The following is a 25,601-nucleotide window of genomic DNA, read 5'->3' on the forward strand; positions in this document are numbered from 1 at the left end:
CACAGAGAGTCCTAGGACCTGGGGAAACAAGGCTAGATAAACCAGACAGAACAGGTTCTGTGTTCAAATCCATGATCTTCTTATGTGGCCTTCGCAAAAGCATCTAACCTTTCTGAACCTAATATTCATCATCCAGGAAGTGAAAATTCAATGACACCCCCGCTTTATTGACCTGAGACAGACCACGTACTCAGGACACCAAAGGTCACGACTGTCATTCTGATCATGGGTCAAACCACTTACTGGAACATAACACTATATAGAGAAGTTTTTGAATGGTGCATCTTCATTGATTTTAGGACATCAAACACATTTGATAAATGCGGGGAGAGTGCACAGACCGATATCTTATTGATCAGCTCACCGATGCTTTTATTTAGTTTGAAGTCCTGAGAAGAAGAATTGCTAATAGTTCACAGAACCACTTGTAATCAAAGTTCTTCTGTCCTTCCTGCTCAAGCAAGGGCTTAATGTCCCAGAAAGTCCCACCCTGGTCACACCCCTAACAAGCTGTGCCCATTCTATCTGCATTGGCGTGTTCCTCAGCTACCACACTGCAAGCACTAAGCACGGGGGAGAGTGAAGTGGTGCCTAAGCCCTCAGAGACGGATAACCCAACTCTACCCGGACAGAATTCCCTTGGGTTTGGTGAAAGGGGTTGTGGTGCCGGGAACAGAAGTTTCTGCGGGGTAGAACTTTCAAGTACCCCTGGAGAGGTAAGGAGCACCCCTAGGGGAAAAGGTGGTTAGGACTGAACCCTTCAGCTCCTGCCTTCTCTGACTACAGGGTAAGGGAAGGGAAGAAACCACTAAGACTCTTCCTGAGCCAGGGCAATGTGATCCCTGGGTCCTGGGTGGGGGAGGGTTGGTGGAAATTTATGACCTCGCTCTCCTGCTCTACCTTCTGGAATGCAAATGGTTAAGGCACCAGGTATGGACATAAAAGGCTGAGACGAGGTCCAGGCTGGCCTCTGACTCGAAGAAATCCCAGGTCTCATTCCTCCTGTGGCCTGCAGACAAATGCAGAAACTTTCTGATCTCCGCAGAGAGCACATGCAGTGGGCTGGAATCACAGGGGCATCACCCCAGAGGAGAGGCAGACAGGGATGGCATCTTCCCTGAGGCACTGAGCAGCATCTAGTACAGAGCCATCTTCATTCTGAGGGAAGGAGGGGGCTGGGAAGAGCTCAGAGGTGGAGCGCTGTGCCAGGATACGGGAGTCCCTGGGTTTGAGCCTCAATACAGGAGACAAACAAAAAACAGTGAGGAGGGAGGAAGAAAGCAAGCAAGGCGACTTGGGAGGACCCGGGCAGGGCTGGGTGAGGCTGCCCTGGTAGAGGGAGCTTCCCTAGGCCAGCTGGCAGGCACAGCTGAAGACTTCACACTGGCCTGGGCCCTTCCTTCAGCTCATTCTCGGCGATTGGCCTGCCTTTCTTCCTCTGATCTCCAGAATGTTCCTTGCAGGTTAGTTGCAGCTGGTAATTTTTTTCCATGCTTAAAAGTCACCTCAGGGATGTCCCAAAGGTAAGCAGATACAAAATGGAATGCACTCAGGTATGGTTAGAGTTGAGGGAGGGCGGGCTACCGGGGCTCTGCGACCATGTGTGAGGAACGTGATCTTTCGTGGACTTGTATGGCTGAGTGCTTAAGTGGCCACTGCTTTTCTCACTCACGGCCCCGTTTCCTCCCAGTTTGCGTCTGTCCTCTATACACAGATCAGAAACCATGGGATATGAAAGTTCTGGTTTTGGGAAGGGTGATGATGAATCAGGCCCTTGCCAGCAGCTTGGTCGGCAGCCCCACATCACCGCCGCCAATCTGAACAGACAATTAGTAGATGCCAGGAACCCTTCTAAGAGCCTATCGGTCTTTTTCTCTATTTAAGTTTTTAAAATGACAGGACTGGAGAGATGGCCCAGTAAATAAACTGTCGGCTACACAAGCATGAGGACCTGAGTTGGGACCCCAGAACCCACATTTACAAACCAGACATTCTAACCATTTACAACTGGCACAGACCCTGGGGGTCACCTGACCCTAATCAGCAAGCCCCAGGTCAGTGAGAGACCCTGTCTCAAAAATCAAGATGGGTGTGGCTGGAAAGATGGCTTCACAGTTAAAAGCACTGGCTGCTCTTGCAGAGGACCCAACTTGAATTCCTAGCTAGCATCTATTTGGTGGCTAGTGACCATTTGTAACTTCAGTTCTAGAGGGTCTGACACCCTTTCTGGCCTCCACAGGCACCAGGAATGCAAGTAATGCACACACATACATTCAGACAAAATACACACATAAAATTAAATTCTCATAAAAAAAAAATGAAAGTAAGACGAGTGATGCCTGAGGAGGCATGCTGCCCAGGATCATCTTCTGGTCTCCACACACTTGTTCACGCTCACACGTGACAACACATGACCAAGTATGTACTCTCCGCCTCTCTCTTTCTCTGTCTCTCTGCTCTGTCTCTGTCTCTCTTATGGTGACTAGAGAATAAATGTGAAACTCAAGGTAGGTAAGTGTCCAGGGGTCAAGGCCAGGAAGTGACACTTTCTTCCATTCTGTTAAACAACAATTCCACTTTGTGGTCTTGGGGCAGGGGCATTGGCACCTGGAGGCTTTGTAGAAATGCCCATTCTTGGGTCTCACCCTGCCCTCCTCGGGGAGGAGCTCAGCAGCCTGTGCTCTGCTCTGCTCTTCAGAGGACATGGATCCTGGCCACAGCTCAGAATCCATGGCTCTGGAGTGGCTTTGTCAATTTTCAAGATACTGCGTAAGCATCTAGTCCACTCATTGCAACCTCCTAGCCACAGTCACTACACAACACTCAGCCCGCTTCTCACATACCTGTTCCAAGGGGAAAGAGCTGACGAAGCTCTGAGTCCAAGGCTGAGCTTGCAGAGGGGAGAGCTGCAATGTGAAGACAAAGACGCCAAGCCTTTTGGGCCCTCTTAGACATTCATCATAGACGTTAATAAAAAGTGAGTCATTTGTCAACGGTGTTGGGTTATGGTGCTGTATCATACAGGATCTAGTTGCCAAAAGTATAAAAGTAGCAATCTGGACAGTTGTTAGACAAACATGGCTGAGTTTGAAGCAAGACAACAGGATCTTACGCCTCTGAAGTAGTGGAGATAAAGCCAAGTCACATACAATGAACATGGTTTCTTTATTGAAACCTCATCTTAAGCTGGCCGGCTTGAGCTGAAAGGAGCACAGACCAGTGGTAACCAGGTAATTCACTGCAACAACAGCAACAACAACGAAAGTGACAAGCTTTTGTTGATTTTTCTAGGATGGAATAAAGTTTGGTAATTGTCTGTTAGTAATGGCCATGTTTTTCCTCCTGCTCAAGCATCCTGACATTGAGGTTTGCAGGTTGACAGGTGGTGTCTTAACCCAGGAAGTACTGAATCCTTCATGCTGCTGATATCGTACATCCAACATAAATATCTTGGCTTTGTGCTATGGCTGGGCATTATGCTATGGCTGATGGATTGACTGGTTTGTGTGTGTGTGTGTGTGTGTGTGTGTGTGTGTATCTCTGTGTGTACATCATACTTGAGTAGGGATAGGTACCTGGCTTAGAATTCCTGTTTAAAATTATTTTCCCTCCTTGTGAGAATGTAGTATTCCATTGCTATATTCTACCAGAATTCAGGTTGAAAACCTGAAACCAATCTGATTGCTGCACCTTCAGAGATGATCTGTTGTTTTTATCTGCTTAGAGGATTTTGAGTTTTCTTCCCGAGTTTTCTCCACAGTATCTTCTGTGTTAGTACTGTCTTTGTTTTCCATTGCTGTAATAACAGACTGATCAAAAATAACTTGAGAAGACTGACTTGGCTTACACATCCCAATCACAGTTCATCAATGAGGGAAGTCAGAGCAAAACTCAAGACAGAAACCAAAGCCGAGACCACAGAGGAATATAAATGGAGTCTGCTCTTTTTTGTTTCCTGGCTCCCCAGACCCAAATAATCACACAGAAACTATATTAATTATAACACTGTTTGGCTGATGGCTCAGGCATATTTGTAGCTAGCTCTTACATCTTAAATTAATCCATTTCTGTTCATCTGTGTATCACCATGAGGCTGTGGCTTACCAATAAGGTTCCAGTGTCTTTCTCCTTCAACAGTTACATGGCGTCTCGTTGACTCCGCCTTCTTTCTTTCACTATCTCTGTTTGGATTTCCCACCTTGCTATATTCTGCCCTGCTATAGGCCAAAGCAACTTCTTTATTAACCACTGGTAATAAAACATATCACAGCATACAGATGGGAATCCCCTAACAGAGGAACACTGTTGAATGCCTTGCTCAGCCTGCTTTCTTATACAACCCAGGACCACCTGGCCATGGGTGGTATCACCTACTGCAGATTAAATCCTCCAACGTCAATCATTTATCAGGAAAATGCCCCAATATTTGCCCATAGGATAGTCTGCAGGAGGCAATATCTCAATACATTAGGACTGGGTCAAACTGATAAAAACTAAAAAGTATATTTACTCTCTGAGTAAACTTCTTGGGTCTTCCATTTTATAGATACTCTCCTCAGCTATATTTAATAAACTATTGAGACCATCTATTGCCTTTTTAATTTTAGTAACTATATATTTTAAATATCTCTTTATTTGCTTTATATGTATGTGCCTGAGTATATGTATGTGTGGCCTCTAGTAACTATATTTTTAATTTCTAAAATACTAACAATATTTTTGAGACAGAATCTCACTGTGTAGCTCTGTCTATCCTGAACTTGCTACATAGACTAGGTTGGCTTGGAACTCACAAGAGATCGACCTGCCTATGTCTCCTGAGTGCTGGGATTAAAGGCATGTGCCACTACACCTGCAGTAATTTTTTTAAAATATCATTTTATGCCTTTTTAAGTTTTGGTGTGATTTCCATAATTTTTCCAAAATTTGATTATGGAAATTTTTCATCTCCATAAATTTTCATATTGATTTAAAATCTGTTTTCTAGTTGGTATCTGAAACTCTTGGAGACCCATTTACTTCTGGGACTAGCTCTTAGTAATAAGCTTCACAATGTTTTCCGATTTTGAACCTATTTTTACATGTATTTACTACTGAGAACTCTTTCTGGCCTGGATTGAAATGTATCAAAGTAGCTTCACACTTACTGAATCCCTTCGGTTAGCCCAAGTATAAACTCAAAGTCTAAACTCAGGTCAAAGTCAGGCATGCCTCCTTCAACGGATCCTTTTAACCTATGCAGAGTCCAAGCTAAAGACACAGACTTCCTTGTTGTCTTGGCGTGTTTTGACTAGTGTACACCTTCACTGAAATGACAGCCCGCAAGAGTTTGGATCTCCTGTGGGCATATGGATTTCCTCTTTGGTCTTGCATCAGCACCAACGCCTCCATTTGCTTTGCTCATCCAGGCTTCTAGTTCATCACAATTAACATCCTTTCTTGTCTCCAGCCCCTCCCCCTACTAGGTCAGCCTTCCTTACATTCTTGGAAGCAAGACCTGTGGGGTGGGGGGTGAGGGGAATTATGTTGTTGTGTTGAGGTGCTTAAATCTGAGTGTGGGCACGAATCCCCACCGCTACCACATGCTCTGTAAGCTCTGGCTGGGCCTCAAATGATGAATCCCAATGGTTCTTTTGTTAGACCCCAACTCTGGGATGCTAACTCCTCAGGAGGGTCGCCCCATGGAACCACTCACCAGTCCAGTTGATGCAAAAGCAAGAGGAAGTTTATTCTCATTAGCGCAAACAGGCTCCTCAGCTAGGCGAGGGAGAAAATCTCCGACTAGCTATTACAGGCTACTTTTAAAGGAAAAAAAAAAGCATATTCAGGGAGGGGAGTACAGTGGGTTGTTTGTCAAATGCAGGGATTGGCTCATTTTAAGGGCATTTACTATGATTGGTTATGTCAAAGGCAGGACTGACAGTTGCTGGGTCAGGCGAAGGACAGGGAAGCGCCTGCAGGCTGTTGGAAAACACCTAACATTCTAGTCAACAGGCAGTTGGGGTCATGACTAGCTCACAAAAACGTGTTTTCTCTAGTTCGCAAAAACATGTTTCTTCACTTTCTGTCTCATTCTGTTGCCACAGTTCCTTCTCTCAGCTCTGTCTTTTACAAGACACTTGCTTGTCATTTAACCTCCTTGAGCCTTGCTTACCTGTGGAAGGAGAGCTGTTAAGTACAACCCAAGAGCTTTTGTAAACTAAGACAAAATGAAGTTCAACTGCCGCCTGGCACAGAATGCAAGTCCTTGGACGTGAGAGCCACCATCTCATACTCGCCAGCCTGGTTAGAGCACTGGTGGTGTGGTGGGTAGGCCTGGTGCTGGGCTGCTGCCGAGCTGCAGAGCCTGTGGGGCAGACACTGGGTGTTTGTTTCCCTTAGAAACTGGATAGAATGTTCCATGTGAGGCCAGAGCCTCTGTGGGAGGCCATCAGTCGCAAATGAGCTGCTCCAAGGCAGTGTGTCGTGGAGGTCATTGAGACATGCACACCTGGCAACTGCAGGACTTTGTGCCTGGATTGCACACAGACCTGCTGAACTCTGCAAAGGCAAAGACGATTCCTTTGAGTCAGCCTTGTGACCTTTGACTCCACTATCTTCTTACACCCAGCCAACTAAGCTATAAAAGCCATTCGGTTTAACACAGTCTCCCTGCAGCCTGTCCCTTCACGGTCACCAAACGCCTACACCAGACCAGAGGCCACCATCATGACGAAGGACCAGAATGGAACCTGGGAAATGGAGAGGAATGAGAACTTTGAAGGCTACATGAAGGCCCTAGGTAAGAGGTAAAGGGGAGGGGGAGGGAAGGGACATTGGGAGGATAATAGGCTGGTCCTCTAAGAGGTGCTAGTGTGAGACTCATCAGAGCTCTGCGCAAATCCTCTATCCTCAGTCAGAACTGTGCGAAGTCAGCTGAGACACATGAACCCTATGAGGTTGTTTCCCTACCTGGAAATAATAACTGTGATGGGGTTAGAATGTTCTGAGCACAGTGCCTGGCTGACAGAAAACACACACTGAATGGAGGATACAGACACGTGTCACATGTTCACACACACACACACACACACACACACACGACCAGTGTTGTCTGCCCTAGAGGACACCACGACCACTCTCTGGCCTTACCATCACCGTCTCAAAGATAACCATTTGAATCAGACATTATCACCAATGACTCCTGTTGGAGTTTTTCTCGGCCTTGTCATAGAAAAAAAATTGAGGAACCAGCTAGCCAATTTCTCTACCCTGAGACATTCAGGCTCACAGACGGCTGAAGGGAGCTGCTGTCATATGGTTCAAACCATCCTCTCTTATCTGAGTTCTGCTCCAGGCCAAGGGCTACTCATCTGTGTCCCAAGGGTAGGTCTGTAGGTCTGTCCTAGTGTTGGCAGAAGCATGTGGTCCTGGAAGCCTCTACTTGAAAGGAGATGGAGTGAGTCACCACAGGGGCTTCCCAATGCGGCAGCAGCTGGGCACCAGGCCAGAAGCTCGGCTGCCCAGCTGACTTCTTCCCCACAAGAGCATCCTGCTCACCGTCTCCACCCCGAAATTCCTCACACACATGCCTGCACATGAGGGAGCCACACAAGGACGCCGGCCATCATGTTACACTCGGAGGCCCAGAAATTTGGGTATGGTGGTGAGAAGTATGTGAGAATGGGGGTTGTGGAGGTTTACCTCAGCATTTAAAAAAAGACAGGCAAAAATCTCCTCTTATTGGGGCTCCACTCACTAGGGTGAGGACACCTAGCTTATTTGGAACTGAGTGTAGAATGGTGCAGGGAGAAAGGAAATATTCCTGTCACACTTCTGCTTGGTGACACAGGTGACAACAGAAATGGGGTTCTGAGCCCACATATGTAACTGATTACAGAGGTAGGCAAGCCCAGAGTGTGTGCAGCCGAAGCTCCCCCCAGGACTTACGTGTGATGTGGAATCAGGTTTTTGACCTTTTGTGACCTCAGTTTCCCCATCTGTTAAATAGAGATAATAACACTCATATTGTAGTTTCTCTAGGTGCTGCTAGGTGCAGTTGTGATTCTGGCCAACTGAAAGTCTTGTCACATGGGCTATTTGGAAGCACCTTGGCTTCATAAGCCGGGCACATAGATTATTATCAGAAAGCAGTGTGCATTCTGCTACATTTGCTTAAACGATGCAAATTCCAGGGCCAGCAAGATGGTTCAATGAGGTACACAAGACTGAGACCTGAGTTTAATCCCTGGAACCCACAGTAGAAGGGAAAAACCAACTCTCAAAAGTTGTCTTCTGACCTCCGCGCACACACTGTGGCACACGCATGTCCCCCACCCACGCACGCACCACATATGCACATCGCATAATAATGATATTAGCGATGAAATCCAGTCCCAGTTCAGTATATGGTCCCATGGGAGACTCCTGAAGTCCAGCTCCTCTGTGAGAAAGTAGAAGGCAAACATGAGCACACCCTACCCTTTTCCCTCGAGACGGATGGTGGGAGTATACCCTCAGCTCTTTGAAAGGAATCTGCTATCTACATCTGGCTTCCTTTGGACTCCAATACAAGCTTACACCACAATGGGCACGAGGGGCTTACAGGTTGTGAGTGTGCTGCTTAGATACTTCAGGGGTGACTTTTCGACTCCTTAGCATCAGTTGCTTCTCATCAATTTGGGCTTCAGTAAAAATGTACACCCTAACATCATGTTAGACTGAGCAGACTGATTCAACTCTTCGGAGCTGGTCCCCGCTCTGTAGAAGGGCAGCTGGCACTTTGGGGATTGACTTGACTCCCACAGGTGATGGCTCTAGCTAGACACAGAACGTGGGTGTCCTTGTGCTGGTGCCCAGCTGCTGATAGCATTCTGTCTCAGGATCCTACAGACTGGCCCCGCCTCGACGCCACAATGCCCTGCCCAAAAAAAACACCTGAGCCAGAGTCATGCTCCCCCCACTGAGCCAAGACACCTGATTTCCTTCACCTGCCCATGGGCAGGACGGGGCTGGCAGTGATTAATGCAAGGGAATCAGCCAAAAGCGGGTGAGGAGTGGCTGCCCCGTCACTCCAACTTATCAAAAGTTGCTCCACAGATTTGTTTGATGTCTGCCTCACCCTACTGAAAGGCGGTGTTGTTTTCCCAAGACTGGGAAATCAATGAAGCTTGCCTTCTGTGCCCTTTTGTGCACTTGGCATTTGGGATGAGCATGGCAGAGATCTTTGCAAACCCCCAGGTGTGTAAATACCATCAGGTATGACACTGTTCTTTGCCTAAGAACGTCACTTTCTTGGACTTTAACTCTGTCTGTCAGCAAGAGGATTGGCTTTCTCTGGGGGACCTGGTTCTCCTTGCGGTAGGGAGGGAGCAGCATGCTGGCTTTGTCGATAGCCCAGTGGCTCACTAGATATGCTCGCCTCCACATGTGACTCAGGTACCGACCTCAGCACAATGACGTGGCACGGCAACCTTTGGGTTTGCCTCAAGTTATCAAAGTCATTAAGAGCACAAGTGTCCAGGATGACTGGTGCCTCTTGGGTGCTTCAAGGCTTTGGTAGATGCTTTCTGACTCTGAAGAAAGCAGCATGAAAGCCCCATCACCCACTGACTCTGTCGTGTCTGCCATCCACCTTTGGACCAGAAAAAGAGAAGTGGGAGAAAGGTCTTCATTTCTAAAGGAGGGGCGGGCAAAGCTGTAGAAAGAAGCTTCTGATCATGTGAAGGAGATGAGAGCCGAGTCCATTAGCTCTGCCCAGGGTAGAGACTCACCCAGCTGCCACAGTGCAGCATCAGTGGCGGCTTATGGAAGGGGGGCTGTGCCATCTGCGCAGAATCCAAGCAGCTCTGCTCTGGAGGGAGCTCTGTGGTCACTGGTGGTGGAATGGTAAATGAGAAGACTGTCCCCCACCCACGCAGAGTTTATCTCCTCTCTGGTGGGAAGAGGGCAAGGGTGCCGAGAGAGAACACCAGAACACTGTGCTAGGTGATTCTAGGTAATGAAAGCATAAAAAAAAAAAAAAGAAGCTAGTCAATGGTGGTACACGCCTTTAATCCCAGCACTCCGGGAGGCAGAGGCAGACAGATCTCTGTGAGTTCAAGGCTAGCCTGGTCTACAGAGCTAGTTCCAGGACAGCAAGGGCTGTTACACAGAGAAACCCTGTCTCAAAAAAAAACATCAGAGAAAAAAAATAGACAACAGAGGAGAGCAATGTCTAGAGTGACAAAAGGTTAAGAGGTCAAGAAAGACGAGTCAAGGAGTTGATAGTGCTTAAAGCCAGAAACTGAAGCTGAACTGAGTTCCCAAGGCAAGGAACAGTAAATATAAAAGATTTGTGTGTGTTCAGGAAGGTACACTGCAGGAAGGCTGGGGTGTGGGAGTATACAGACAGACGGAAGATACAGACAGACGGAAGATAGGAGAGGAGGCTGAGGGTGGAAAGATGGCCAGAGGTTAGACCAAGAATTCTGTTTCTCCTGGTTTGACTTCATACACCCCCTACACAGCCAAGACATGGACAGCGCGGATATGGATATATTGAGGTGAGACTTAGAGTTTGGTGTATAGTCAAGTCTGAGGACAGAAGGGATATTTTTTCATTTGATAAGAGGAAGAATCTGAAGTCCAGAGAAGAAGGAGAAATCTTAGGAATACAGGTGCCTAGGAAATGGCAGGACCCAGACAGGAACCCAATCTGTCTCTTCTAACAACATGCTAACCCTTCCCACAGGGCTTCTCTGGACAGGAGGGTTCCCAGGGGCGGTAAGAACTTCACTCTGAGCATTGCTGAATGGTGGAGACATCCAAAGTAGAGAGATAGTGCCTTCAAAAAACACTAAGAGGGTTATTCAGGGTCCTTAACTGAAAACCAACCTGATGATCTGAGAACGCAGTTATTGTACAAAACTCTGGATTCCTGCTGGCATTGATAAGCCAATCAAGTCATTCCATTCATCAGAGTCTTAATTGTGCCACATGGTACCTAGTTGGACTTTGAAAGGAAATAGTACCAAGAGGCAGAAAAAGCCAGGTGACAATGATAAGTACTTCCCCCTTCTCTGGTCCCACTTTCACGCGCTGGTAACACTTCTCCCCTGAACCCACCCCAGTGGAGATCATTAGACTAAGGGTGCAGAGTGCCAAGTACAAGCCAGTAGCCCAGGGTCACCAGCTTGTCTGCAATAGCTAGGAGGGAGCAAAGGAAGAGAGGTGGGGACCAGTCTAATTCCCTTCTAAATGTATCCTCTGGAGGAGGAAATGGTATGGAAAGAAAGAGAAAATTGTTCTTCCACTCGGCTTCTCCCTATTGCTGGAAGAGTCGATGATTTGAGAGTTAAGGAGTTCAAAGCCCATTGAAGCCGCACTTTGAACTGTTCTCAGATTCCCTGTGATGAATTCCTGCGCATCTCCGCTCTCTAATTTACAAAGAGCACCTGCCCTTTTAGCTTGCAAGCTTAACTTTCTTCGCAAGCATATTACAGAGCATTTTAACATTGAGAGGCACGCTCGTATTTCAGCTTTATGGCTTGCATTGTTCAAAATGCAGTTATGAAAAGCATGCTTAATAAAGTCACTTTGCTGTTGTTGATTTGTTTTTCCGCAGCGGCAGCCATGAGCCGTGTATATTATTCAGAAATAGCTTGTCTTTGGACCTTTCCTTCTGAGACAGAATGTCACTTTACCTGGCTGTAAATCAGGCTCAGAGGTACCCGTAATACCAAAAAGCAGATAAAACAAAGTTGATAACCCTAGTGTTAAAATATCATATCAGGAAAGTAGTTTCCTCTGCAAAGTTCAAAGAGGAAGTACTTGTGTACTGTGTGTGTGTGTGTGTGTATGTGTGTGTGTGAGCACGTGCACACAAATGTGTATTCTATAGCTTCAGTTAAACTCTCTGATTAGAAATATCTAACAAGAAATCCACCAGCAGCGTATTTGGCTCCCTTCCCCGGGGTGGAGCAGTGGTGACATGAATAACAGGCTTGTGCAAACGCTAAAGGGTGGCCAAGAGGCCAAGCCATTTTTCAATCTGGAGGCGAAGCAGTGTTGGCTTCCATTTGCATAGAGCCCCTAATAACATTCTCCTGGCCCTGGTCAGAAAGATTGACAAGGATGCTGTTTCCAGGACACACTGGTTCTCTCAGCCACTGGCCACTTCACTGCAATCCGCTTTTCTAGGCAGCCCAGGACAAGTCATAATTTTTGTCAGGGAGCCTTAGCTATAAATGACAAACGGGCTACATTTGTAGCGACACTGTGAAGCCGGATGGTGCTGAGCCCACCACTTCAATTCCCTGCGCCACGATGTCTACTTCCACAGAACGGATATAGATCTGCTTGCTAAAGAACAATCTGCCCTAAATTTCCCCACAATGTCCCATCCTTCCATAGTTGTTTACCTGGAGCTCTCCCCTTTGTTTCATTTTGTTAGCAGCATCTTCTTCCTATCCCTAGTGATGGCTGCAGGAGCTCTGGTTAGCACAACTTCAACATGCAGGGCTTGAGTAAAAGCCACTGACTGAGCAAACCAGAGGGAAGAATCTGGTCCAGCCTGGGAGGTATCCCACTAGGCTGGACAAAGGGCACCATGATCGCTAGTTATACTACGCTGTGGTGAGGTGTGTATCCAGTAGCTATAGGGATACATAAAGGTGATCTGAAACGTTTGCTCTGTGCTAAACTGATCTGGTCCCCATGCGACTCAAACAGACAAGGACTATAATGGAAGCCTGTGTGCAGTGAATGAATACACGCAAGCTCTTGGGAACCGTGTACAGACTTTCTCCATAGAGTTGATAAGTCCTCACCACCACAACCAAAGGAAGTGAGTGTTCTTTCCTCATTCGTCAGGAGGAAACTGAAGCTCTGGAAGGCAGAGTGGCTTCTGTAAGGTCCCATAGCTGGGAAATCGGGGCCCATCTGCCCCTCGCCCTCACTCTTGGGTGCTCGTGGTTTTAAAGTATGGTGTGCACAAAATGAGTGGAAACAGATTTCCAGGTTCTGCTGCTGCTGCTAGTGGTGGTCCAGGGTCCTGGTTTTAACATCACTGTCCTGGACCACGCTCCTCCAGTAACAAGTCCTTATTATCCGAGCGTCGACTGTGAGCCTCACCCTAGGGCTGGTTCTGATAGGAGACACACGGGAGGACAGAATCATCAAGCCCCTGATCAAGTCGTGTATAAGGCAACTCTTGCTTCTCACTTAAGTAAAGAAATGTGGCGTGTCCCCAGCCTGAGATTCTGGGCCTGAGCACTTTGCCTTGTTAAAGAAATGAATGAGCCTGGCTGCACACATCATAACCCCCGCTGCTCCCTCTGCCAACAGATATTGATTTTGCCACCCGCAAGATCGCAGTACGTCTGAGTCAGACGAAGATCATCACTCAAGACGGTGATAACTTCAAGACAAAAACCAACAGCACGTTCAGAAACTATGACTTGGACTTTACCGTCGGGGTGGAGTTTGACGAGCACACAAAGGGCCTGGATGGCCGGCATGTCAAGGTACTCCTGAGTGGGAGGGGCTTCACTGGGCCTGTTCGTGCAAGGCATGTCTTTCTGGTTTCACACTGACTAGATGATAGAACCAACCCCAGGAAGGTTCCAGTAAGAAGATTGAGAATGAACTGACATTGGCAATGGGTAATTGGTGAAGGCTGAGTAAAGAGAGGCAGGAGGAGGAGGGGGAAAGGCCTTAGATCATGTGAGAAATTAAGACAGGGCCCCATCTTCTAGACTACAAGGCTGAGGAAGGAGCAGAAAGAGGGTAAGATGGAGTGTCCCAAGAACGGATAACCATGGAGCTCCGCCAAGCAGTTTGCCTAGGTCTAGAGAGGCATCCATGCTAAGCCCTAGCCAGCCTGACCCAGGAAAGGATGAGGTTTCATGGTACCCGCCTTTCTGTTGTTGTTAGGGGTTCCTGAAAATTCTGTTGTTGTTAGGGGTTCAGAGCAAAGTAGCCTCTTGCTTTAACATGACTCAATTGGCCACCTCCCTTTTTAGAAAATCATGATGCAAATGAAATATGACAAACTCAGTGGACTCAGTAAAGTTAGTTACCCAGTCCTGGTGACTTGTGTGGCTTCTGCCCAGCGAGACTTAACTCCTAGGACATAATCTAGGGAACCCTGCTGGAGTCAAAGGCCATACTTCCCGTATTTGAACTGCGGTCATCCTCCGTTAGCCAGGGTCTCACCAGGTCCCACAGTTTCCACCACCCACGGTCAACTGCAGGGCAAAAGTAGTGAATGGGAGATCCCAGAAATCAACCCCCAAGTTTTAAACTGCATCCCATGAGCAGCATGGCGCAGTCTCCCTTGCCTGCTCCACACTGCCCAGGATGTTAGCCATTTCTTTGTCCAGCCTATCTACCCTATACATTGCCTATACATTACCCACCCCACCAGTCACCAGCCATGTTAGTTCCATAGAATATATAGGGTTCAATTCTACCCGAGGTCACACTGAGGTTCTTGGAGCATATACCTCATTGATGAGAGGGGGCTACTCTACTTGAACTGATCAATCCTGAAAGTACATAGAAAACCACTCTCAAGAGAAAGTGACATGTTATCTCCAAGCCTGAGACCTCAACTCTAGGAAAGAGTATGCCTTTACCCAAAGCAGCTGTTCATGAAGAAAGCAGAGGCTACTAAGCAACAAGGAGATGTAGGGTAATGCTATGGACCGGCTCAAGGAAGCCACTCAGACCGTAAGGGAATCAGGATGAAGGCACAGGAGAAATCAGGATACGGCGAGGAAAGTGACACACAGACACTCTCAATATTGAGGCATGCTGTGGCGATTTACTTACTTCAGTGCAGGATTATATATTTCTTACAATCAAAGAACTTGGCAAAGGCATACATCATCAAATCATAAAATAGAAAAGAACAGCATAAAATAGTTTACAAAAAGAATCTTTGAAGATGCTTTGACTTGGGCACAAGGACTTCTGCTTTCTCACACTTTACAAAACAAACTCTCTCCTCTTGCCTTCAAAGAGATCACTGCCTTTGAGCTAGACCATCTTTATCAGCTTGCAGGAGGCTGGTTGGTTTGAGCTAAGTGACCTTGTGTGCCTGGGTGAGAAAGAAAAAGGCTACTATCTCCCTGGGAAAGCTTTCTGCTAGGAAAATTCTAATACATAGTCTTGAATATTTTTGAAGTTTACTTTATATCACTAACTTCAACTTTCCTCCCTTCTCAATTCTCAGGCTCAGATATTGTCAATTTAGGCTAGGTCTTTTTCTTCCCATAAGAAAGGTTTCATAGGCCTTCTGTTTACAATTGCACATACTTCTCAGGCAAATGCCTAAAGCTTCTAAGGTGTATCCTAGTAAAATTAACTCCTTTTGTTCCACATTATCAAGGAATTGTCTTAATGATGATTCTGGCAATTCCCAGAACTAGCTACTTTTTTAAGGCTTTGATTAATAGCGGAGCAGAATTCAAAAATGTCCTCAGCAGTCTTGTTTGTATCCGCAACTGCCTGGAATAGTCTGATCTGTTAGCAATATGCAAGAATCACAAAGAACACACAGACAAGGGAAAAGACACACATATGGCTCCAAGGACAGCCAGGTCGAGTCAATACTAATGGCAACTCAGGTAGCATTACACCACAACTGGTTGCCAGGGACCCGCCTGGAACACACAGCTCCTAGAAGCACAAATCCCACTCCTACCGGCAATATTTGCCCATCCAGTCAGCATTTCTGCTACACTGGCGAGACAGCCGTGGATGTAGCAGGGTAAGAGAAGCAGGGGCAACAGTAGCGCCCCTACATTGCTGTGTCATGCCCCTGCCCAGTGGCCTGCTCCTCACACTATGTTCCAGTCTTTGGTCATTACACCTGGCCTGTACCCTCCAAACAGGAAGAAGAGAGATTCTATCTCAGTCCCACTTAAAGGCTCTCCTCCCCGAACCTTAGCATCACAGCCCTGAAGACCTGGAAGGGCTACTGGTTTGTCACATGTCCCAGTGGCCATTGGCTAGACCATCTATGCCTATGTAGTTTACACAAGGCTGCCAGTTTGGATGTTTGCCAGGCTCCTAACCAGAGAAGCATGGCTCTGAATACACTGTCTCAAGTAAATGAGCCCTCATCCCCAGCAAAGGTCCAGCCCCTTGGGATGTCACAGTGATGCGGGATCCTCCACCTTTCTCTGCCCAGTCACCACAGCCCCCTCTTCCTAGGCAAGCCACTGTCTTGTTCTCCCAGGAGCTCTTCTGAAGTCTCAGGTCTCTCCCAGAGCAAAGGGAAAATGTTCTGGTTCTTCTCCTGGCCCGAGAGTATTAGTCATTGGCTAGCTGAGTCCTTCAGTTCTACTAAGGGAGAGACCAAAGAGCAAAGGAGAAAAGCTCTTCAAATGCTGTTCTCCAGCCACTTTTATTTCCCTTCATGTTTGGCTATAGCAAGTGGTAGCAATGGGCACATGGGAGTAGCAGGAGGTGGTACCCTCTAACGTCATTGACCCTAAGGAATGGGGACCTTTAGCCAAGAGGTGGTAGCGCTCTTCTGTAGGTTAGGAATCCAGATCTCTTAACCCTTACCACTGACCACTGTTCAAGCCCTTAGCCCAAGAGTCTGAGATTCTTGGCTCTAAATGCTTGACATCTCCCTGGAAAACTGGTGACCAGGGTGGCAGTTTCTCATCTGTGACTCTGTCCAACCTTTTATCTTTCTTTAATGTCGGCTCTCTGAGGAGCCCACTTTGAGAGCCAGAGAAAGGAGTGCCAGGACCAACCGCAGTCTTGCCTCTTTAGCCTGGTCACAGCCGTTCCTCGGCAAGGCCACCAGGGAAGGTGGAAGACCTTGCAGAGTCAGTCAGAGTCCACCAAGATCTGGGGTAGTACAAAGTCTGCTACAAGCTGTTTCCAACAACCTTGGCTGACGCCAAGCCTGCAGAAGCCAGAGCAATTAGCTGTGGCCATCATGGAGCCTTTTCAAGGCATTCACGGAGGGTTCAAAATGGCTGATGCCAACATCGTAAGGGCAGCGCAGCTGGCTGTCGGGCTGACAGGGCTTTTGTCTGAAGGAGTGAGGGCAGTAATGAGGGAGAGTCCAACAACTGCCAATTAGGGAATCGAATTAGCCTGTGCCCCAACATCTTAGTCACGAGAAAATACCAGAAGGGGCGCTTACCATAAGAACTTATCATTAAATAGCAGTGATTTAAACCTACTTTAACAGTGCTTAAACCTTCCCAGAGTCACAAGGAGTCATGGTTCCCTTTTCCTGCCCCAGGAGGAAAAGCTGTCATTCTGTGTGGTGGCTGGGCACATCCCCCAGTCAAGGTGACCTAGCATTCATAATCTCATCTATCAAGGAAAATTGGATGCAGTGATTCTTGCTGAAAAATGACAGCGGTAAGAAAGTATTTTGGAGCGCTTCCCTCAGAGCTGATCTGACGAAGGAAAGCCCCAGAAGGTCCAAGTCAGGCCCCTTCCGCGTGGGTCTCTGGGATGGTAGATCCACGAGGCTTTTCTGAACTGTGACCAAAAAGCCAACTTGTCAAACACCAGAACTAAGGGGAAAATTTGTCTCTGAAGTTTTGCATCTCTCCATTGTTCCAGCGCAATCCATTCCCCCATGATTCACTCCCCTGTTCCTTGAGAGTGAGCATGAGCTCTTGAGAGGCAAGAGCTGCTCCTCTTTAACTTGTTCTTCATCACCCGAGATGACAGAGAATTCCCTTTTTCTGAAATAAGTCACATCCTTCCTGCCTTCCCTGATTCAGAAAGAGTTCCACTTGTCAGCACCAAGCTTCCCCAGCCTCTGGCCTCTCCACTTCCCATTCTCCTTGTTCTCATCAAGATCATCACTTAGCCCTGAAGGGAAAGTAGCCGCTAACTTAACTAGCAGCTTCTCCACGGCTTCATTCTGCTTTGCCTACAGCAGAAAGCCAGGGGTAGTGCGAGTCTCTCTCTCTCTCTCTCTCTCTCTCTCTCTCTCTCTCTCTCTCTCTCTCCCTCCCTCTCTCCCTCCCTCTCCTCCATCTCTGAGTACACTCACAAGCTGTGTGCACACACGTGTTGCACAGTTTTGCATATGCATGTGTTTTGTGTGCAGTAAGCCTCGTTTGGCATACTCTCATTCCCTAGAGCTCCACTTCTCAACTCTTTGATCATACTCAGAACCCTCAAGAAAACTTGACGTTCATTAGAGAAAGGTGTGGTTGTAGCAGGAGCCCTGAAGGACCCAGTTCTGTGTTATCCCAGAGCAGAAGTGTAAAAGCACATCAAAGATAAAGCTGATTCCGAGGGCCTTGGAGATCCCACCCCTTCTCTTCTGAGCACCATATCTGTTTTACACTTCTTACCCTGACTTGTTTCTGAGAAGGTTAAAACCCCTTTCTCAAATAAACAAAAGCAAGAATGGAGGTGTGGCTAGCTGATAATAACACTTGCTTAGTATGCACAATGTCCTAAGTTAAATCTTCAAAGCTTAAAAGATACACATATATTTACATGTGAAATATAGAGAAAACTGAAGGGCTTGGGGGATACCCAGCCAGCAAAGTTCTTGTTGAACAAGCATAAGTTCTGGGGTTGGGTTTGCAATCCTGGAACCCATGTTAAAAAAATCCAGGCACAGCATCAAACATCTGTAACCCCAGTGCTGGGCATGTGGAGACCAAAAGATCTCTGAGGCTGCCTGCCAGACAGTCCAGCCAAATCAGTGAGTCCCATATTTAGTATGGGACCCTGCCTCAAAAAGTAAGGTGAGGAGCAATTATTAAAGACAACATTTATCTCTAGCCTACGCAAACACACACATACATACCACACACACACACACACACACACATGCACTGGCACACACATACAAACAAACTAATATTGTATGTACACACACCAATAAGCAAGAAGTAATTGATAGCCATATAATGGAATTTAGAGTATTATCCAGCCATCAGAAAAAATGAAGTACTGATTCCTGGTATAGTGTGAATGAACCTGGAAAACATGCTAATCAACAGAAGCTACATACAAAAGATCATGTATGAAGACCCATGACAGGTAAATGCACAGAGATAAGGGCTAGAGGGCAGAAGAAGCGGGATTGAATGCTAGTAGAAACAAGGTGATAAAACTGTTCTGGATGCTTTAGTGAAGATGTCCACACAATCTTGTGAATAGACGAAGAAAAAAGTTGCTGCCACTCAAAGCTCTATTAGAATTGTAGATTTTAACAGAATGAACTTTATGGTTTGCAAATTATAAATCCATTTTTGGAAAAAGTATTTGGAATTGGAGTGGCCAATGAGGGGTGGGGAAAGCAGGAAGGGACAAGGCAAATAGCACCATGTGATTTGGGGGACTGCTTGTCTGAAGGGCATCCCAATGGGACTTCCTGAGGCACTGAAGGTGGTTGGAAACAAACTCTCTAAGGAAAATTTCAAGGAGGAACATCTCCACCGGTCAGTAGATCCCATCCACGCCTGAAGTTTATAGCTGTTACTTTCAGATTCAAGAACAAAGAGCAACATTTCCCTCACAGAGTTATCTCATTGGTGCAGGAGAGCTGGCTCAGCAGTTAAGAGCCTTAACTCCTCTTACAGAGGACTCAGGTTCAGTTCTCAGCACCTATATCAGCTAAGTTAACAACCATCTGTAGCTCCGTTTTCATGGAATCTGATGCCCTCAGCTTCCACAGGTACCTGAATGCATTTGGCACACATAAATTCATGTAGGCACATACACATGATAATAACTTTTTTAAAAAGAATTGCATGTTATTAATGTTTGCCCCTTGTGATTTTCTAGAGATCTCTCTTCTCTCTCAATCTCTCTCTCTCTCTCTCTCTCTCTCTCTCTCTCTCTCTCTCTCTCTCTCTTTCTCTCATACATACATTTTTACTGAACAATCTGACACAACCTCCAAATGATTGTACTTCTGAAAAATGAAGATGTTGCTTTGCTTCCAAAATCCATGACTTCACTAGCCCCGGGTAGTTGGCTTGTCTTTCAGTATCAGGCATGATTTTCCTCTTGTTGAGTAGGCCATATGTATAATTAGAGAGCTGTTGGTTACCTCCATGATGTGTGCCACTACTGCATCTTAGGGCTATCATCCCATGATGGTTGTTGTAGTTTATCAACATCAAGATGTCATCACTGGGTAAGACTACTGCTTTCTCTCCTTTGAAAGCCTAATTGTACCTTCTGATACCGTGGAAATTAGTCCAGGTAGCTAAGGAGTGCTAAAAACAAGAGAAATAGTCTACCCCAAGGAAGAACACTCTAACTGGTTATTCAATGCTCAGCCCTGAAAACATATAAGTAACATTATATGGACTGAGCTGTAATTCGTGTAGTCAAGAACACATACACACATATATGTAACAACAATTAAAGAAAAAGAGACCGTGAGTTAGAAGTAGGGTGGGGCTGGGGTTACAGGGGAAGGTTTGTAAGAAGGAAGAGAAAAGGAAATGATATAGTTATAATCTTAATACAATATTTTTAAAGAAATAGGATAGTCTTTTATAGGTCCATGATTCAGCTATTGACTCTCCCAGATTAAACAGTGGGCGGGCACCTGTATCTAATTTGACATAAAGAACCTTTTGAGAGATGCTGACTTTGGAAGTGTAAGAAGAGAAGTCACACTGGGGCTCCGCCCCTGCCTCTGTTCTGTGCAAACCTGCCCTTTTCAAAGTCTTTCCTTGTCCATCTTCCCACTCAGAAGTCAGGTCTTCCTCAGCTGCATGATCTTTCAAAATAGCTGAGCCTGTTTTTAAAACCTCTTCAGACACAGGGCTGAGGTCTGAAACAAAAAGCTGGTCATGATAGCAAAAGCTGTAACCCCAGCACTCTGAAAAGCTGAGACGAGGAAGTGACAAGTTCGAGGTCAGCCTGGACTATGTAGTAGGACTTAAAAGGGGGAGGAGGAGGATAATTTAATTAATAAGAAATTTAAACTTGGAGTTGGTTCATCTAACTGTTCTCTTCTTTCTGCTTCTCACTGTCTCATGGAGGAGCGAGCCCACAATCTTGGAAGCATTACCATGATTCATTGGTAGCCAATTTACTTTTGGGTCAGAATAACTTTGAATCTTGCTGCCCAGTGTGAGTTATTAAAATGAAATATTGGGACAGGCCTCTTTGCACTCACATTTTTCTCCTTTCTTCATTCTGCAAATTTTGATAAGCTCCTACTGCCTGCCAAGTCTGTGTCAGAGAGGTAGGTAACATGATGAATTAGACACCCCCCCCCACTTCCTGCCCTCGGGGATCTCAGGCCTTATACAGAAGACAGACGATTAAATGGGCAGTGTCTACTGCATGAGCCCCTGGCAGGGCATGGGTGCTCTCTGCTGGGACCTCCTCTAAGGCAGGAGGCAAGTGGGTTGCCTTTGGGACTGTGCTTCAGGGAGACCGTCCACTACACAGGGCCAGTCACTGTGCTGCGTGTCCTTGCAGCCACCAGCAGCCACACAGCCTCTCCTTTCCTGAGCTCCCTCCCCTGTGAAGGGAGACAGACATCAGTGCAGTCAGCATGCACAAGGGCTTCCGGTGCAAGGCACTATGGGATGAAGGAGAAGAGAAGACTCTTTCCTTACCTAAAGAGAAGACAAGAGTCCTTCCCTAGCCACTAGGGAAGCAATGGAGTCCAAGGCAATGGGGAGAAATGGTAGATGCATTCCCAGACATTCCTTCCTCCCAGAGGGGCCAGGAGACCTATGGCTTGAACGTCTCTAAGTCCTTCAGAGATGTGGGGCTTCAGATGGTCTTAAAGGAGGAGGAGACATCTTTCTTTTAGAAAACACAGCATATTTTGGTTTAAAATTAGATTTGGGGTCTGTGATGTTATAGATGGACACAATTTTTTAAAAAGCAGTAAACAGTGGAATATCTGTCCCATCTTGGCTCCCTAGCTCGGGCTCTTTACAGGGATAATCATTACTCAGGGACTAAGCACGGGAACACTGCACAGTCCTCACCCAGCTCCCTTGTCGTACGCACACTGCTCATCTTCTTGCATGTTTAAACATTTAAACAACCGGCTCTGGCTGTACTCTGTCTATGGCTGCGAAGCAGGGAAGAATCACATCATATTTAACCAGCCACCCACTGACAGCATTTATGAAGCTTCCAGTCCTTTGTGATAACGTGCCATACTGTGATGCATGGAGGAGTAAAATGGAGAGGAATAACACTGTACATAAAGTATATCTTATGGTCAAGGTCAAACATTATTTTAGAAGTAGGTAGATTTAACAACGTGTAGCAAACAGGCCTGTGAAATGCACAAGAAGAGGGGAAAAAAGCCCTACAAGTCAATTTATCATGAGTTGGGTTTACAAGATGTAGAAGAAAGCAAGTCTCGGGTCCTTCGCCTAATTTTATTCAGAGAGGCCCCAGGTAGTTTATGCATACAGGGAAAAAAACCCCAGCTCTGTCAGGCTCATCTCCCCCAGGAAGTAAGGCATAGACACAGTGGGGATGACATAAACATCTCAGCAGGCGCAGTGCGTGGGCCTGATCTGGGCACGAAGGCAGGCATTAAGAGGGAAACAGCATTGTCTAGTGAACACAAACCTTGCAAGTGTGTGTACAGGGGCTTGCAACCTCCTGGGTGCAGGCAGGCCAGCAAGGCTTGGCTGGAATGGAGGATGCCCTTCTTGAGTTCTGCTGTTGTATCTACTCTCCTATATCATTAGCATCGCTACCCAGAGAAAATCTGGAGGAAAGCAGGGCACCCTCCTGGTTCTGGGTGACAGAAGCTGAAACCATGTGAGCAGAAGCTCCCTAGTTAGGGAACCTTCCTGGGATTCTTTCCACCTGCCATGACCAAGGCTCAAAATGTGACTCCTGCAGGAAAATTCCCAGGGTAGACATTTTAGGTCAAAGAATACATACAGTTTCGTCAGAAATGATAATCCCAGAACTTGGGAGGTAGGGGCAGGAAGGTCAAGTGTTCAAGATCACCCTTAGCTACACAGTGAGTTCTATGTAGAACATAGAACAGGTCTATGTGAAACCTTGCCCAAAAAAATTAAAAGCATATGAAATTTTCAAATAATAAGTTAAATATTATTCAAAACAAGTAAGCAAGGAAATAAAAGCAAACCATATGCAAAAATATGTGCAGTTCCATATTTTGAAAGCTAATTTGAAATAGTCTTCGCAAACCATTTCTTGTCCCACCTGGTGAGTCCTGAGAGAGGGTGGACAGCCCTCCCCTCAGTGCTACTAAATCTTTGATCGATGACCACATGATTAATTGGATCTGAGAAGCAGTCTTATCAGCATTTCTCCTGCTATTTGTGAAGGAGGCTATCTCCTCTTAGGTTTAAAAGCCATCTACTTCAAGAGTTTCCTCTGTAAGTCCTTGGTTCATATGTTTGGTTGGCGTGGACTGTTAGGTTAATGATCTTTTTATTGATTTACAGAGGCCCTTTATGTATAAGGACATCAAGTCTTTACTGATACGCTACAGCTCTTTTTCCCTGCTGGTTATTTGTCTGTTGACTTTGAGGTATTTTCCCTTCCAGAAATTCCACATTGTTGATAGTTGAATTTATCATCTTTCCTTCACTAGCTCAAAATGCTATTTTTGCCAGATAATAAAATGGGTTGGGTAGAATCCCTTAAAAGAGAATGCAGGCAGCCCGGAGAGACCGGCTTGGCTAGAACAGAGTGGAGACTGGAAGGTCCCTGGGGTCACTGACGCAGGACTCTGTCCCATGGGCATGCAGGAGGCTGACGGAGCTTGCAGGAATTGCAGCTGCAGATGTAAGCTTGCTCAGTCTCCCAAGGCCATCCATGTGATTTGCCTGACAATTTGTCATTGCAGACGCTGATCACCTGGGAAGGCGACACTCTGGTGTGTGTGCAGAAAGGGGAGAAGGAGAATCGTGGCTGGAAGCAGTGGGTGGAGGGGGACAAGCTGTACCTGGTAAGTCCCCCGGAGTTTGGACAGCACCTTCCTCCTGTGGCACTCACCTGGCTGGGAGCTTTGACAAGAAAAATGGCTCTGAGCTCTGGCCAAATGCGGTTGGTCATATAGTCAGAAAGCCATTCCCATCTGGCTCAGGGGACTCCAGGAAGAAATCTATATGGCTGTTTCTGTGAACGGCTGCAATTAAAAAGAAAGTTTAAAATGCTGAGTTAGGAAACCAAGATCCAAGGAGAAATGCAGACAGCCTGCTAAGGAGCAACTAGGGAGAAAGGTGAGCCATAAGTCGCCTAGACAAGATCAGGCATCCTGTCAGTACCTGGGTGGGGTAGGGGAAGGCTGAGAGCACGAGGGGTGTGGAGGGCGTGGTGGGAACACCGGCCTCTCACCCTAAGCCTAAGGCATGATGGACCTGATCCCAGTTGCTATGAGGTTGATTTGTTACTAGAACAGAACAGTAGGGACAATGGCCGACATCCTTCAATAAACGGTCACTGTCTAGACAACTTTATTTTTCATTCTGCAATCTTCACAACAATTTATGGGCCCCACGTCAAACGAGTGAGAAAAGTTTCATTCTTTCAAACATTCAGCTACTCATGTGCTCAATGAGTGACTCCTTCAGCAAACATATCCTCAATGATTCATTCATTCATTCATTCATTCATTCATTTGCCTGTGGAGTCAGGCAGGTACCCAGCTCTGAGGTCAGTATGATGTCATCAAGATGCTCTTCAGATCTGAGCAAGCTTCACCCGAGCTCTTTATTTCAGGGACACATCAGCTAATGACAGATGGGCGGCAGTCCCAGTGCTTCCCACGGGCAGCTCTCCCTATTTCCTGTGGCTTGGATGATAGATTTTTTTAAAAAATTGCATGGCCATCCCCAGTAGTGCCTGTGGTTAAGACAACAAATCCGTGGTCACTGGCGGCGAGCACGGCGGCCTTCCTCCTGCTCACTCACCCTCCTCCCTCAGAGTTCAGGGAGATGCAGAGTAGGCCCAAGGTTCTATCTACCTCCATGAAAAGCGGGACCCTGTCCGCTGTACCGGCAGAACAGGGAGCCCTTCTGAAGCTCCTCCCCTATTTTGGGGCCATCACTAAACATTTACCTAGTGCTTCTCCATGCTACCCTTCCCTTCCTCTCAGCTTCGCCACCTTTTAGTAAATTAGGCAATGTTGCTTTAACCATGGGAGTAGGAAAAATCTTGCCCAAGAGGGTCATTTCTTTACATTTTTCATTTTTATAGTTGTTCAAGCTCAATTTGAGTGTCAAAATCAAATTACTGTTACCTGCAGGGCATGGCAGCCCTACTGGGTCTGGGAGGGACACTTTGCCCAGAACAGCTAAATGCCCTCTTTATCCCAGCCTCACCCACCTGCCCCAGACCCTAGGAGGGCCAGGTGGGCAGAGGGCAGATCCGGGCTTGTCGGTCGGTCACTCACCCACTTTCTGACTTGCAGGAGCTGACCTGTGGTGACCAGGTGTGCAAACAAGTGTTCAAAAAGAAGTGAGGGCTGCAAGGGAAGCCCAGCACGCACGCAGAGTTCTCTGCCAGTTTTGGAAACCAGCCTGGGGGACCTCCTGCTCCTAACAGAACTCACTTCAGACATTGGCCTGGCTTTAAACTCGAGTATGTAAAGGAACCCACCCACCCCCCACCTTGGAATCTGTTATTAAATAAAAAAAAATGTCTCTCAGCTTTGGAAA

The 25,601-nt window shown here is 46.7% G+C and overlaps 1 protein-coding gene across 1 annotated transcript; it reads left to right on the top strand.

Moving 5' to 3' along the window:
- Positions 1-570: 570 nt before the first annotated feature.
- On the top strand, positions 571-25,601 carry Rbp2 (retinol binding protein 2). The gene is made up of 5 exons (XM_048452584.3): positions 571-716; positions 6,658-6,781; positions 13,306-13,484; positions 23,789-23,890; positions 25,355-25,601. Exons 2-5 carry the CDS (start codon positions 6,709-6,711, stop codon positions 25,403-25,405), a joined length of 405 nt encoding a protein of 134 aa, XP_048308541.2. The 5' UTR covers positions 571-716; positions 6,658-6,708; the 3' UTR covers positions 25,406-25,601.

Source organism: Myodes glareolus, chromosome 4 (assembly GCF_982192425.1).
Source record: "Myodes glareolus chromosome 4, mMyoGla1.1, whole genome shotgun sequence".
NCBI classification, from domain to species: domain Eukaryota; kingdom Metazoa; phylum Chordata; class Mammalia; order Rodentia; family Cricetidae; genus Myodes; species Myodes glareolus.

What these genes read in the sequence shown, in the direction of transcription:
- Rbp2 (XM_048452584.3), top strand. Translation starts at nt 6,709, where the DNA reads ATGACGAAGGACCAGAATGGAACCTGGGAAATGGAGAGGAATGAGAAC. An exon ending in AGGCTACATGAAGGCCCTAG is followed by an intron (nt 6,782 to 13,305) that starts GTAAGAGGTAAA and finishes CTCTGCCAACAG; the next exon opens with ATATTGATTTTGCCACCCGC. An exon ending in AGGGGGACAAGCTGTACCTG is followed by an intron (nt 23,891 to 25,354) that starts GTAAGTCCCCCG and finishes TCTGACTTGCAG; the next exon opens with GAGCTGACCTGTGGTGACCA.